The 16,755-nt window shown below is 32.8% G+C and overlaps 1 protein-coding gene across 1 annotated transcript in view; it reads left to right on the top strand.

Moving 5' to 3' along the window:
• Positions 1–990: 990 nt before the first annotated feature.
• The window catches only part of LOC107452739 (protein SSUH2 homolog), a 45,362-nt gene continuing 29,597 nt past the window's right edge, over positions 991–16,755 (top strand). The window contains exons 1-2 of the mRNA XM_043044983.2: positions 991–1,861; positions 9,261–9,365. Coding sequence (XP_042900917.1) covers positions 1,717–1,861; positions 9,261–9,365 — 250 coding nt within the window. The 5' untranslated portion in view covers positions 991–1,716. The remainder of the gene's footprint in view (positions 1,862–9,260; positions 9,366–16,755) is intronic.

Genomic DNA, 16,755 nt, shown 5'->3' with positions numbered 1-16,755 from the left:
AAAATATCCAAGAATTTAGAAGCTTACTCTTTAGTTATAATGTGCCCTTTAATGATACTTATCAAAAATATGAAAGCCATTTTAATTGACACGCAAAAACTTTCCTTTTTGTAGTTTTCCAAAAAGATATGTCTTTATTTCTAAATATGCAATAAGTTCTATTTTTTCACACCAAAAATAATAACTAATTTATGCTTGCAACTTACGGTTTTATTAAGAACCGTAAGATATAAGCGTTCATCACTATGTATTAAAAATATAAATGTCTATGTTCTGATAAAAAAATTTCCGTCAGATGCTTTTTTTAAAATAAAAATCAAGTGATAAAGTAAATATTAACTTAGTTTAAGCAAAAATGCCTTAACTCTTTCACCATTCTTTTTTCAAGCAATATTTTAATCATTCATTCTCTCTTCTTTTTTTTTTATTCATTCATTTCTGAAACGAAATATTTTAAAATGATATGGTAAGAGATACTTACCATATCGTTTTAAAATATTCCGTTTTTCCAGTGTTCGTACTCAGATAAGACTTTAAAAGTGGTGTTCATTTTGTTTTAAAGAGGTCAAAAGTTACTTGAATTCCATTTCATTTTAGAAGTAAAAAATCGAATTCTAAACTTCGAATCTAGATACATTTATTTAGAGTTATTAAAACATTCCGGTAGGTGAAAATATAATAAAATGCGAATTTCATCTTAATGTTACTACCACTTTTTAATTCTTCATTAAACGCACTAGCGGTGGTTTTTTGCAATAATGGTCTTAAATGGATTGAAAATAAGAAATTGCTACGAGGATTAACGTAAATTCTCTGCCACATTCATAAATTTGTAACACCCATGGGAATCCTGTCAATGCTACCTACAATGGTAATGTAACCATCAAACAATCATTATTTTAAAGCGTCGTCAAGAATATTTTTCTTCTGAAGTCAAGTTTACGAGCGGTGAAGATTTATACAAACCTCTAAAAATACGCCCCCAGCTTTCCACTTCTTCTGCTCTTGACGATGAACAAACGTTTTTTCAATTCCCATAACGATAGAAAAAGTGCGCTGAAGTCAAAATTATGAGAAAACGTAACAAGAGAAAAAAAATATACTTCTCTAAAGACCGGGGAAATAGAAGCGAAAAATAGAGCTGATGGCAGATCTGGAACGTTTACAGAGAAATGATAACAGGAAATACGTATGACTTGGAACATCCAAAATGTATGCAGATTCTAAAATTTAAAAAATCTTTTCAGGATTATCAACTATCATGCCGAAGCGGTGATTCAAAAGGTGATATTTTCGGAGAAAAGGTCAGTTTTGTGCCAATGGAAAAGGGTTGATGCACTACGTTGCCATTTTTTATTTATAAAAATATCATTTCGAACAGTTTTTCCCGCAGAAGTGAATCTGAAAAGCTCCGATCATACATAAAATTAAAACGACTTTTAGTGTCCTGTTAAAATCGTTTGCTAACGAATTCAGTTTTATTTTAGAAATTCAGTGTACGATAACTCAATTTGATGAATGGTTAAGTCCATTAAAAGGATTGAGATATTAAAAAAATTTTAAAATAATGCTGAAGTTAGTCTAGAAAATGGATTAACGATCCTTCGATATAAAAAAATTTATTTTGCCACGCTGTTATTCTGGTAACAGTACTATTCTTGGAGTAACACATAAAATTCTAAGTGCAATACATATTGTTGAATCATTTCTAAGGAAATGAGTTGGTATCGAAGATCTAGTGCACCAGGACTGAGAGGTGCAAATAGAAGAAGAAGCAGTGCTGGTCATGGTTTAGCTACAGTTAGAAGATGTAGTTTGACACCAAGTAATAATTCTTCTAGAATACGTTCCTCTTCTAAAGGTAAATTCTTTTATTATATTTGCAAATAATATCCTGAAAAACACATAATTTACGTTGCCCTTCTAAATGTGTTGCACATTAAGAAATAAAATACAACCGCAATAAGAAATTGTTTTTGATTTTCGTAATGGATAGAACAAAAATTTCTTAACACAGGCTAAAAACTAAAAATATCTTTTAATATTGTTTGCAAAGAGTGGAAATGTTTTTAAAAGGATGTAAAAATTTCAATAACAAGCAGTCATACAAAGAATAACAAAAAACAAAATTGCGACTCTAAATGCATGAAAGTTGCCAAAACTGGCATTTCATTGGTAATGTAGTAGGTTACAGAGAAAACATGATCTTTTAAAAGCAGCTAAGCAGCATGAGAAGAGCAATTTTAAAAAAGCCAAAATCCAAATTAAATAAAAAAGTTTTTTTTTTAAGAAAAAAAAAGGCAATGAGTCATTTTCACCATTTAAACCAGAGGTGTCAAACTCGCAGCCCGAGATGAACATTTTTGTGGCCCAGTAAATATATCCGAAGCAAAGTAAAAATAAAATAGAAATGTGAATCAGAAACGAAACCAGCATATAAAATTATAATATACTTTATTTATAAACTATACGGATCATTCTAAATTGTCCGCTCGAAAATGTAAAATTCGAATTCGCTGAAATGGAGTCCGTTTCACACTAAGCTATCAATTCGATAGCACATAATCAGGTTTATCCTATTATAGCGAGGTAAGTTGGTTATCTTGCTCCAAGGTTCTCAATCAATTCTGGGAATTGAAAGAAAAAGTATGTAAGTTTTTACGAACTATAAATCAAGATACAAGCTTGTTCTCCGATCAAATATGGTTGCAAGATTTATCTTTTATGATTGATATAACCAAACACTTATCCGATTTAAATTTATTGTTACAAGGCAAGGATCAGATCATTGCGAACATGTTTAACATAATTAAAAAAGCATTCAAATGTAAACTATTTCTTTGGGAAAGGCAACTGAAAAATGAAGATTTAACGCACTTCCCAACGTGCAACAAGAACAAATCTAGTTTAGATGATACTGCATCGTATCAAAAATACGCAGAAAAAAATTTCAAATCTTAGAACAGAATTTGAAACAAGGTTTAAAGATTTTAATTCTTTGGAAGACAAATTTTGTTTGTTTTCTTCGATTTTCTCAATAAATATAGACTCAGTACCCAGTTATATGCAAATGGAAGTGATTGAGATTCAGTGCGACTCAAATTTGAAGGCAAAATTCATTGAAGTGGGTGTGCCTGAATTTTACAAATATTTACCGGCAAGGTTTGAAAATACTCGAAAATTCGCATATGAAATTATTTCCATGTTTGGAAGTACTTATCAGTGCGAGCAATTATTTTCTGTTATGAATGGAAATAAATCTCCTGTCCGAAACCGTATTAATAACGCTCACGTTGGGTCAATTTTGAAAGTAGTCTCGGCCAATTAAATTTCTCCCGAAATAGAAAAGATAATAGCAGAGAAAAGATGTTAAGTATCAGGACGTAAACAACAATTTAACTTTATATATGTTTATTACAATTCAAAATAAAAATATTTGTTTCAATGAACATAGATTTTATTTTTGCGGCCCACCTGAAGTTAAGCATTGTTTATTTAGCCCAAGTTAGCTTTTGAATTTGACACCCCTGGTTTAAACGGTAACGATAATGTTCAATTTTTGAAACATACCAATTTTACAAAAAGATAAAGATTGGTGTCTCACCTATTTGATTATTGATTTGATGATAACTTAAGTATTTGGTTAATATATGTTCGTATAAACATCAAAAATTTTTAAAAAAATCGTAATAAATATGAGACAAATAATACTTTATCATATTTGAGGTTTTTTTTTCATTTTTTTTAAGAAAACGTCTATGATTCTTTTAGCAAAATCCCATACCTTTAAAGTGATATCTCTAAATGAGAAATCGCTTCAAGCATTAACCCCTTTGCGACGGGCAAATCATAAAAGCATTCACACAAAATCAGGATGAAAATAAATAAATAAGAGTTGCAGCTTAAATTTTTGCATCGCTAATTTGACAGATTTATTTTGCTTTCACTTTTATTAATATTACACTTTAATCAATTCACGGATCTCATATATGTTAGTTCCAAGTGCAGCGATGTATTTTTTATTTTGAACTAAGTAGTAATAAATTAAATAAATCAAACTATTATAACCTCTCCCACAAATAAACTGGTAAAAAATTAATTCAATTATCAGTTTTATCTTTTTACCCAGATTGATAACATTTCGTGCTGACACTTATGATGACAGTAGGCCAAGAAGGATTAATGAAACCTTATTACCACTACTGAAAAGTTTTAGTGTCTCTGGGCTTTATCTTGGATTAACAAAATATTCTTATCTACCAAAGTATACTGATGACATCAAAGACTGTATTGTATCCTGAAATCTTGTAATTGGCATTTTTTTTTAAATTCAATTGGTAGCTAAATGAATAAAACATCTGCTTCATTAACAAGTTGAATTCCACACTAATTTTACATGGCCTGCCCGTCTGGCCACAACGGTAAATAACTACGAACTTATTTACCGTTCAATTTGCAAATATTAGAGCAGATTTTACTAGTTTCTTGAAAGGTTTAGCATGACATATCAGAAAAAGTGCTGAATTATATAAGCCTACGAATTGTTTAGAAACAATGGTGGAAAAAAATCTACTAAATTGAATTTATTAAACCAAGAATCACAGTTAATAAACTGCCACTTGAAAATATTTATTCGCTTTCCAGAGCAAATTGGCATCTCTGTGTATATATAAATAAAACTATTTTTGTGTGTGCTATATTGCATTAATTTCTTCAAACCATTTTAGCAACGATAATAACATAAAAAAATAAAAAATTTACTCGAATTATGTGTTTCTAATAATCTTGCCTTCGCCGGTGACCAACGTGCCGCCACGAATAAACTCAGTGCCGGCCACCGGTGATCCCCATGGCATTCAACGTGTTAATCACAAATGTATTGCCATTTTTTCATTAGTATCAGTTTTCTTATTATTATCATGGATAAATCCTGTAAGTTAAGTACGTGGTCCTTTTTTTCAAAAAGTTAAGACTGGCAAGGCAAGTCATTTCATATCGTATACAAAATAATGACGAAAATATCTTGAATCAGGATATCTTGAATGACTAAGCAAATCTACTATAATGTATTTAAACAATTTAAATTATTTTCTTACATACATCCGAAGTAATGTGATAGTAATTCTTTAAAAACTTAAGTGGTAAAATAATTAGATCAAGCATAACTGTCTTACCTCTATCTACAGATAGGGATTTTCACATCAATGCGAGAAAAAAAAGTGCCATGCAGAAAATGGATTAAGTCTAGTTCTCCAAAAATGTATAGTTAGCATCATACGTATTTTTTAATTAATGTATTCACTAGATTATACGTAAATATCTAAATTTCACGTAATACATTCCTTATAAAAGACACTACCCAAAGTTACTCTTAAGCACAGGCCAAAGACAGCAACAAAGAGAAGAAAGTATAGTCAGGGAACTACGAATTTGTTAAGTGACTTGACAATTGAAGTTATCACTTTTTGCAAGTAATTTAAATTATGTATAGTTATATGTTACCGTGAACGATCGAAATCAAGAGAATGTCGACTTTCACGGGTGAATGTCAGCAATCACGCCGTCACTTTGATGAATGTCCGAAATATTTGTTATATCCGATTTGATATTAATTTATTCGTTGATATTATTATATTTATTCGATATTTTAATATCTGCTGAGGATAGATTAGGAGAAACATCTTCGGAGTACTGGTTAAATCCATACTGGCAGTGGCACTTGACCTTAAAAAAACATTGATGTAGGGAGCACCGGGTAAATGTATACCGGGCTGTGGCACTTAACTAGACCTAGTATATATTTCGGACATTTACCAAAGCAACTATGTGATTATCAACATTCACCGGTGAGAGTCAACAACCACCAATTTCAGACCCACGATGACTAAGGGGATAGAGCGCCTTACAATCAGGTGAACCGGGTTCGAATCCCAGTGATAGCTGGTCGATACGAATTCCGCATCCGGCTTGCACCGACCTCAGTGCTGACGTGAAATATCCTCAGAGGTAGACGGATCATGTGTTAGAGTCCCCTTGCCCTTAGGCTTACCGTGGGTGGTTCTCGTAATCTTCCTCTACATGCAACGCAAATGCGGGTTTGTTCCATCAAAAAGTTCTCCACGAAGGCAAATTTCTCCCAATATTTGATCCAGGAGTTCCCTTGTCTTCTGGATTGGGATCAAAATTTCAAGGCTACGTGGTTGAACATTGGTAGTCATAAACCCAAATTTGGGTCGGCTGTTCAACGACGGTTATAAAATAAAATTAAATATAAATGGTTTCTATTTCCAATGTTTGATTTTTGTGCACACTCCTACCTTGACAGAAACTCCCACTGCTATTTGAACACGCCCACTTCGATGAATTGTCGNAACATCTTCAGAGTACCGGTTAAATCCATACTGGCAGTGGCACTTGACCTTAAAAAAACATTCATGTAGGGAGCACCGGGTAAATGTATACCGGGTTGTGGCACTTAACTAGACCTAGTATATATTTCGGACATTTACCAAAGCAACTATGTGATTATCAACATTCACCGGTGAGAGTCAACAACCACCAATTTCAGACCCACGATGTCTCAGGGGATAGAGCGCCTAACAATCAGGTGAACCGGGTTCGTATCCCAGTGATAGCTGGTCGATACGAATTCCGCATCCGGCTTGCACCGACCTCAGTGCTGACGTGAAATATCCTCAGAGGTAGACAGATCATGTGTTAGAGTCCCCTTGCCCTTAGGCTTACCTTGGGTGGTTCTCGTAATCTTCCTGTACATGTAACTCAAATGCGGGTTTGTTCCATCAAAAAGTTCTCCACGAAGGCAAATTTCTCCCAATACTTGATCCAGGAGTTCCCTTGTCTTCTGGATTGGGATCAAAATTTCAAGGCTACGTGGTTGAACATTGGTAGTCATAAACCCAAATTTGGGTCGGCTGTTCAACGACGGTTATAAAATAAAATTAAATATAAATGGTTTCTATTTCCAATGTTTGATTTTTGTGCACACTCCTACCTTGACAGAAACTCCCACTGCTATTTGAACACGCCCACTTTGATGAATTGTCGACATTGAATAGTTGATTTGCGACTGCGACACGGACCTCCTCACGCTGTTGCTTCCCAGTCTCGATCTCACACAACATACAACGTATACACTCGACTGCTAATGGTAACACAGGAGCAACCACGACCGTGAACTTAATACAGCTCTCACGATCAGCAAAAGTACGGTTATCTTAATACAGCTCTCCCGGCTTCTCACAGAACTGCAATGAATCAATTAGTGGTATTCGTTCATCGAGTTCTATCATAGATATAATTCTGGTGGGGGAGTACTGTAGTGTATCTACCTCAACAGAAATACAATTGCAATTCCCTAGTATGCAAGACACGTTAACTCTATTCTATGTTGGGGTACCTTTTCATAGAAGAAGTTTGACATTGTCGATATCTACTCTCCTCACACTTATTCAGAGAACGTACCTTTTTGTGTATGATTCGGTAACCAAATCAATACTTAGTTCTAATTAATTAGCATTATCGATGTCGCCCCCTTTAAACGCCCCCTTAAATCAATTACTTGAGCAAAAGTTGTTCATTTGATTTATTTTTTTAATTAATTATTTTATTTATCTAATTATTATTGTATCTATTTCTTTCCGTTTACTGCAAAATTTGTTAAATACTTGTTCATTCAAAAAAATTAATTTAATGACAAAACTTAAAATTTTTTTGTGGCTATATACTTCTTTTCATTTGGTTCCATTATTAACCGAACCGAACGCTTCGTACGCGTTGCCGTAATAAAATTTAAAAGTATGATTTAAATATACAGCTGTTTAAAATTCGATTTCTCAGGATCATTCGACCGATTTCGTTCAAATTTTGTATTTTACCATTTAATTTTTTAAAACTGCAAAAAATTGTACAATATACAAATAAATTTTTTTTTACTATTATTAAATAAAATAACAAAAAATAATAAGTAATTATTTTTGCAAAAATTACCTTAAGATAAACTCTCTTGGATCTATTTGAAAAATTCTCGAGATATAGGAAAATACGCAAAAAGTAAAATTGACATTAAGTTGTCCAAACTTTAGACAGCTCTCCTGACTAAAATATTGAAACCATATTTCCCAGATTGCGACTACTATATTTTGAGGGTAGGGAATACGAATCCGTCGGGGGAAAAAAGTTCCGTCTGGGAAAAATATGTTTATTGAGAGAAAGTACATTTTTATGTCTGATTTCGTAACCTAAAATATCGTCTGCACAAATTAATTAGCATATTTCAGCCCCCCCCCCGGAACCATTAAGATTGAGCCCTGGTAAATGAAAATTTGATCTTTAGATTAAAAGTTATTGTGGGTAATTCATTCTTTTTTTTCCGCTCAGTACTTCCGTTAAGAATGTTAATTTAATTAAGCAGTTTTTATTTTATATTATAACCGTTATTGAACAGTCTACCCAATTTCACGGGCTTACGACTAATTATGTTCAACTCCCGTAGCTTTGCAATTTTGAGCCCAATCCAGAAGACAAAGGAACTCCTGGATCGAGTATTGGGAGAAATTTGTCTTAGTGGAGAACATTTTGATGGAACTAACCAGCATTTGCGTTACACGGAGAGGAAGACCTCGAGAACCTCCCACGGTTAGCGTGAAGGCAAGGGGACTCTAACCCATGATCCGTCTACCACTGATGATATTTCACGTTAACACTGTGGTCGGTGCAAGCCGGATGCGGAATTCGTATCGACTGGGATTCGAACCCGGTTCGCCTGATTGGAAAGCGAAAGCTCTACCTCCTGATTCATCGCGGCTCAAACTTGAAGTCGATGAGTAAAATATTTTTGAGTTATGAATAAGGCTGACTTGAAAAATAAAGCCTGGAGGTACGCTCCCAAAAAATCTGTGATTGGCTACACAAAAATTCAAAATTTGAAAATTGAAATATTTTTCTGTTCATCAGCCAATAAATAATGGTCGTTTTAAAATATTAATGTACTTTTTATAAAAAAAAAAACAATTTCCATGTTTAAATTTTAAAATAAATTTCTTATATGGATCAGCTTTGGTTGAATTAAGATGATTAAAAGTTTCAGTATATCTTTATGCATCGGTAGAAAGGTTTTAAAGCATCTTGTATCATTTCTTACATGAGATTACAAACCTCTACATTAATCAGTCATTTAAAGAGTGATTGAGATGACGCGTTAATCTGAGATTGGCATTAATATTTGTTTATTTTGTTTGTAGGACATGTGGGTCGAGATTTTGCAGATGACGCCATCGAAATGTCGCTGCCACCCTTGGAAGATTTACCTCTCATGACGGGTTACGAAATGGCAACCTTCGAACCATGTAAGACGTTGAAAAAAAAAGAAATTTCATTCTATCAACTTAAAGCGTTGTGTTTTGAAAAGATTGGGTGTTATTTATAACAAATCTATTCGAATTTTTCATAATTATGATAACAGTTTAATCTGCTTGCGATATCAGAATACGATAGCAATCTTTTGTAAATTTAGATAATCCGAAACCTATCTACATTTTATATAATCTTTTACACTATTTCTGTTTTCTACCCAATTATCAAACACTGCAAGACTATTGTATATGCAGTTTCCAAAAAAGTGTTCCGCGGAACTATACTTGTCATAATTACCGTTACTTGGAAGGGTCTCGGGTGTTCCGAGAGTTCGAACTTTTTTTTTAAGACAGGTAATGAGTTTTGAAGCTTGATTATATTAATACCCATTTGATTATTCATTATTTATTTAATTAATAATTTGGTTGTTTTTGCGTAATTATTTAGTAAAAATGCCTGTTAAAAGTGAAGTAACAAACTAGAAGGAAAACAATTCTAACATTCTGGAAAAAATATGGAAAAGACAGTACATTTGTAAAAAGACGTATTATTATTTGCAGTTGGAAAAAAAAATACAAATTTATCAACTACGAAATATATTTCGCTAAAAACCATTCTAAACGGGTTTTTTTTTTAAACAAAACTATGTATTGTTTATTTTATTTATAATAAAGTCACCTAGGAAATTTTCAATTCTTCCACAGACGGAAACTGTTTTTTCGTTTGTATATACAGCTTTACTGAGAATAACTCCTCACGTTTAATTGAGGACTAAGTTCATGAAAAAGACAAGGGGACAACTAATTAAACAGAAAACCTATTCTATAAAGATTTTGCAGCTTAAATGTTGATATTGTCCTGCGGCAAATACTATATGGAGCAACAATAATTTTTAAAATGACAGTAAATCGGTTTCTAACTTTTTTTGGTATTAGGCTTCATGCTTCCCGGTGGGAACATCACGTTAAAATTACTATGTGAAACTATGAGTTAATCTATTCACTATGTGTTAAAAATAGCCGAAGTCTTCTAATCCATTCATGAGCCTACACCTCCTCGAAATCAAGACTGCTCTATTTCAGTGGGATACGCTGTAAAATTATTAAAATAAAAAAAGTCTTTAACACTTGTAGCTCAAAAGCATTTTAAATTATTCAGAAATTACGAATAAAAAAAATATTTAGCGTAATCAGTAATTTTTATTAAATCAAAGATACTGAGAAATCCACTAGTCTAAAATAATTTTTTTTCTTTCAATTGCCAGCACAATGAAGGAATTAAGAATTTTTCGTTATATCGAAAAATTTGTGTTATCGAAGTTTGTGATATTCTACTGTATTTTGAGAAGCCCTGCGCAAAAATTGATAATTTTCTCCTCTTTATATGGTATATAGCACCCCTTTTAATCTCTTATAAATCTTATATTTTACCCCTTTCCTTAGAGTAAACAAATAATTTTTCCAATACATCGCCATTCCATTCTTCTATTTCATAATTTCCACCATTTCCACCATACATTTTTGAATAGCCTTTATATGATCTACAATATGATGAATGAATAAATGACGATCTTTATATGGTCTATAAAATTCATTCCATTTTACAATTTCATAATTTCCACCAATTCCACTATCAATTTTTGAATAGCCTTTATATGATCTACAATAGGATGAATGAATAAATGACGATCTTTATATGGTTTATATCCATTCATTCCATTTTATAATTTCCACCAATTCCACTAGAAATTTTTGAATAGCCTTTATATGACCTACAATATGATGAATGAATAAATGACGATCTTTATATGGTCTATAAAATTCATTCCATTTTACAATTTCATAATTTCCACCAATTCCACTATCAATTTTTGAATAGCCCTTATATGATCAACAATAAGATGAATGAATAAATGACGATCTTTATATGGTTTATATCCATTCATTCCATTTTTCAATTTCATAATTTCCACCAATTCCACCATATGCTCAGGAATAGCCTTCATAGGATCTACAAATAAGTATAAAAAATGAAAAACGAATTTTTTTTTAATATAAAAATGAACGATTTAAATAACAAAACGTAATTTTTTTATTTGTATTATTATTTTTATTCTATGATTCTCCCTCTACATTGCATCTCTGCCAACCGTTCTAAATAAAACAAAAGTAAAAATAATCTCCAAGTCTTTACTAAGAAAATATCTCAATTATGATTTGTATACATCAAGATTTTTTTTTCTTTTTTGAGAGCAAATGTGGAAAAAAAATTACTGGTTACGTTTGCTGGGAAGTTAGCCAAATGAAGCAAAAAAGAAAATAATTACCATTCAGTATCAACTTTAGAAACACGCGTAGTGTAAAAAATACGCTAAGTAGGTGGGGATTTTTTCTCTCTTTTTTTTTTTTTTTTTATTCGAGTTTAAACCATTTTTATCCTTCATATTCTTAAAAAAAATTGTTTATATATTATTAATATGTTGTTAATATATTGTTAAAAATTGTTCATATCTTGATAGTTGCAGAAATCGACAGTAAAAATGTATCAAGAAATTCAAATTAATTATGATAACGAGTAATAAATACAGAAAATACATAAATAAGGTAACAGGCAGTAAACTTTTTCTAAAACAATAATCGAAAAATTTTGTATTATACAATTGTTTTATTACTATATACATTTTACTACGTTTTGCTTATCATTCATTAAGCAGTCATTAAGCAAAACGTAATATATATATATATATATAGTCAAACTCCGCTGTAACGAACATGGTTTATAGTGAACTCCCGGATATAGTTTTTATTTTATTTTATAACCGTCGTTGAACAGCCGACCCAATTTCATGGGTTTACGACTACTAACGTTCAACTCCGAAGCCTTGTAATTTTGAACCAATCCAGAAGACAAGGAAACTCCTGGATCAGTACCCCCAGAGGTATTGATTTGTTGTGGGAACATGGAGGTGCAGATTTAACGTGCATCAGTCACCATTTACTACACGGGGAGTCTTCGGCCGGCGAGGATCGAACCCACGACCTCTTGGATATGGGCCCAGCGCCCTACCGACCAGGCTATCCCGGCCCCCGGATATAGTTAACGAAATGTTCGCTCCCGTGCCTTGCTATACACCAGGGCTGTCCAACTGGCTGCCCGCCAACTTCTTATTCAGGCTGATCGGCGCCTCAGTTTTCTCATTAAAATGTAAGCAAATTGTTTTATAATCCTTCTGTTCCATTGTTTCATAATTAATAATTCAACTATTATAAGTTACTAGTGGGCTGCGGCCCCTGCTCGCTAACGCTCGCCAACCCCCGAAAATTGCTATGCAATCTTATATGGTTTGCTTCGCAAACCAAGCTCGCTCGCTACTAACTTAGGTACATAGCAAATGCACAAAATTCTAAGAATTTAAAACAATCATTCAAATCCATATAAAAACTTCTTTTTAAAAAAAAAATTACATCTTTTTAGTAAATACTAAGTCATTAAAATAAATTTGAATTTAAATAAATGACATGTAATTCGTTAAACCTATTAGAAATGTGCTATAGTATAAAATCTTAAGATAAAATTTCTAAAATTGATATCTCTTTAAAAAAGTCAAAATTTTGGCTATAATTAAGTCTATTAAAAATTGAAATAAGTGAATTACAATGGTAAAACCTGCATAAACAAATAAATTCTAGTAAAACTAATAAATTCGTGATATAAATCAAAAATCGTCAAATAACTTCGTAATACATAAATTCGTGAAAAAAGCGCTTTCGTCAAAATACTAAAATAGAGATCTATCGACAAAGACTACTCACTTCTGCCTAGCTTATGCTCTCTCTGGTTATTTCCGTTTCCGTTTTTAAAAGCGCTATGTTGAGCCATTTCAGCTAGATTTGGCATGTGACATTTTTAGCGGCAATCATTGGTCGATTTTCTAGCGTTGCCATTCGGGGAGTTGTAATGAGGCGTTTTTCTTCACCGTGTAAGAGAAATATATATATAGATTGTATAAGAGATAAGAGGTTATTGCTCAACTTTTTCAAACTGCGGCCCGCCAGGTGATCGGTGACCGGAATTCTGGCCAGTGGGCTCTTTGCAGTTGGACAGCCCTGCTATACACTGTAATATTTTTTGTGGATATAGTGAACCAAAAGACGAGAGAAAATTGATCATCACGAACTTTTTCTGTCTTCGACGGATTTTTTTCTTCATTTTTTTGGTAATTTTGAAATTTGAGTACATATGCCGATTTCTAAAACCATCTGTTGAGTGGAATGTAGCCATAAGCATTTTTTCTTGTATGCTTTTTCTATTTCAGTTTCCCATCCCTAAGAAAAAGCCATCCCTAAATTTTTTGTACGCAAGACGAAGAGTAATAAAAAATAAAAATTAACACATTTTTTGTTACTACATATTGTTTAATCATATATGTTTTAATTGGTCACTCATTTTAATAGTGTGTAATAAAAGGGAGCAGTTCGGAAAAATTAATTGAAATTGTTCGCAGTGCGGATATAGTGAACTCCCGGTTATAGTGGTAAGGTTCACATAAGTTTGATTTTATTACAGCAGAGAATAGTTTAACTTTCATATAAAAAGGTGGCAACATTCAGATATGTAAATAGAACGCTTCGCAATCTATGGATCAAAGAAAGAATCTTTTGAAAGTTGTTCACGTACAACATCTTCGTCCATATCACATGCGAGATACGGCAGTCACTCAGGAAGAAGAGAGCTCGGAAGAAGAGGAAGAATCTGTTTCCGAATTACATCCAGTAGAAAACATCCAGGATTCTGAAAATTACCCGAACGATCTGCGACGCAATCGACGCCCGCCTGAAAGACTTATTAGACAAAATCTCTCCTAGAACCTTAATGTTTACGCTTCAATGTAAATATCTACATTTAGCATTGAGCGGGATGGAATGTAAGGTTCGCATAAGTTTGATTTTATTACAGCAGAGAATAGTTTAACTTTCATATAAAAAGGTGGCAACATTCAGATATGTAAATAGAACGCTTTGCAAAAACATATATTTCGCTGTTATTATTTTTCATTAAATACTTTTATAAAATATCTCTTCGCTTATTTACTGTATTGCATATTAATTAAATTCCTTGTCATTCAACTTTATCTTATATAGTGAACCGAAATTTCAGTCCCCTGAAGGTTCACTATAACGGGGTTTGACTATATATATATAGTAGTCAGCTGCTTGCTGAATCCTTTCGAAAGTACTCCGTCCGAACACAGTTGCTGGACTGTATTTTATTTTGTACTCTAGCAGTTCAAAGTGAAAGAAGAAATATGATTGCTGGTAATTGTTGCAAGCACAGGAATTATTTGAGTGGTAATTTACAAATCCACTAAATGTAAGTTTTGTTGAAGTTTCTCTGAAAGCGTCTATGGCCGTTATTTGCCTATGCATCGTCGAAACTCGGACGTCATTTGCGGCTACGTGTTAATTTCAGGAATACAATTATTGTTCAGGGTAATCCATTAAACCTAAATAGCCAAGAAATGTTAAAGAGATAACTTTTTCCTTGCTCTTATTTGTATACAGCAAAATCTTGCTACAGCTTTTTTCTTATTTTATAAAATTGGATCACGTTTGCCTCACTGTTGCTAGTTAGGGAAAAAATTTATTTTGTGAAACAAAGGAAAATTATTTCATAATGGAGGAGTGAGCATCTAACTTTGTTAAACTAACCTGATTCCGCAATAACCAATTAATTTCTAAAAATATATTAGCCACTCTCTTTCTCCCATTTAATATTTTCTCAAACAACCGCTATACCCATATCCACGATATTATTATTAGAAAATTGAACTGAGAATTTTTTGGTTTTCTCAAGTAGAAAGAGCAATTATTTACAGTTAAACCTTTCCGGCCCAGTGTTGCAGGTCTGGCAACACTTAGTCCAAAAGTATTGCAAGCCACTAAAAATATTAAAACTAGTTGCTTCTAAAAGCCTACCATTGTTCAGCAGTCACATAGCTCCAAACTACCTCGACTTATCAATAATTTAAAAAAATTTGTCGATAACATCTATTTGTTGGCTAATTATACTCATAGATACCTTATTAGTTTTATTTTTAGAAAATTCTTCCAAACTTAATTGTTATTTTACTACCACTTAGTAAAATCATTATCGACGATCGTAGAAGTTGGCAGGTATGCCTTCACTATTTTTTTTAATATAAATTTAGAGTTCAAGTGTGTTTGTTTACTAGGAAATTAGGATCTACAGTCGCATATGCTGCTTGTCCAAAATTTTCAGTTAAATTTATGAAAAGACCCGTGCACACATACAGATCGGGGCTGAAAATAAAACGGAAAAAATTGGCAGTAAAAACTATTTCATTTACAACAGGTTTTCCGTAGTAAATTAAGCTCCCACCACTCTTAATACACTATTCACCACTAATTACTTTTTCTCAGATAAGAAACAGTCATTTTTCAATGTTATAACCAATTTTAAAAAATTAAATAAAAGTTTGACTGTCATAGATATTCTGCTCTTTTAAGAAATATGCTAAAATAAAATGATTTTATCACCAGTTTTTCCGTCTTTATGTGTACAAACATACAGATAGAAGTTTCGATCCTAATGATTATCCAGCATCTATAGTCTACATCAATAATCCAAAGCATCAATAGTTCACAGCATCAAACACTTTACCAATACTGAAATCCTGACCTATGTTACTTCACGTTGACAATCAAACCAGCCATCCACAGATTACAGCAAGTTACTCTTATCATTTTCATTTTCTTTCAGTTATACAAGCAAGGTGCTTGTCTCCCAGTAACAGCCACCCCATAGACTGCTGAACTCAAACTGTCTTTTATTTTAACTTTTTATTCTATTTCATGACGTATGGGATATGGGCCTTCTGTGCGGCCCAAGTGCCCAATTTTTTATTACTAAAGAAGGAAAGATCAGGGCTCGAAAAACCACCCGTCCGCCCGTCCTCGGCGGTCAAAAATTCCCTGCGGACAACAAATATCTCGAATCCGACGTCCACGCGGACGGCCATTTTCCCATTAATATTCGTGATACATTTTCAATTTTTGTTATCTTACAAGAGTCTAGCGCCTCACTTCTAAAATGACCCTCTAATCTAGAAATACAGCAACATACTGCGCTTGGTGAAATTGATGTTTTCTCTGTCTGGGAGTACTACAGTGGTTGAAAGAGGCTTTTCAGCAATGAGCTTACAAAAAAACACATTACGTACTGGTCTTAAACAAGAAGCGTTAAACGCTATTTTAAACATCCACCTAAATGGAAAACCCCTTTGAGATTTCTGTGCAGAAACCTCCGTAAATCATTGGCTTGATTGTGGAACTGGCAAACGTCATATTTGTTTCATTTAAAAAA

The sequence above is a fragment of the Parasteatoda tepidariorum genome, chromosome 2, assembly GCF_043381705.1.
Source record: "Parasteatoda tepidariorum isolate YZ-2023 chromosome 2, CAS_Ptep_4.0, whole genome shotgun sequence".
Taxonomy (NCBI): Eukaryota; Metazoa; Arthropoda; class Arachnida; order Araneae; family Theridiidae; genus Parasteatoda; species Parasteatoda tepidariorum.
Note: the sequence above shows the minus strand (reverse complement) of the source record. Positions and strands in the feature narration are given on the sequence as shown.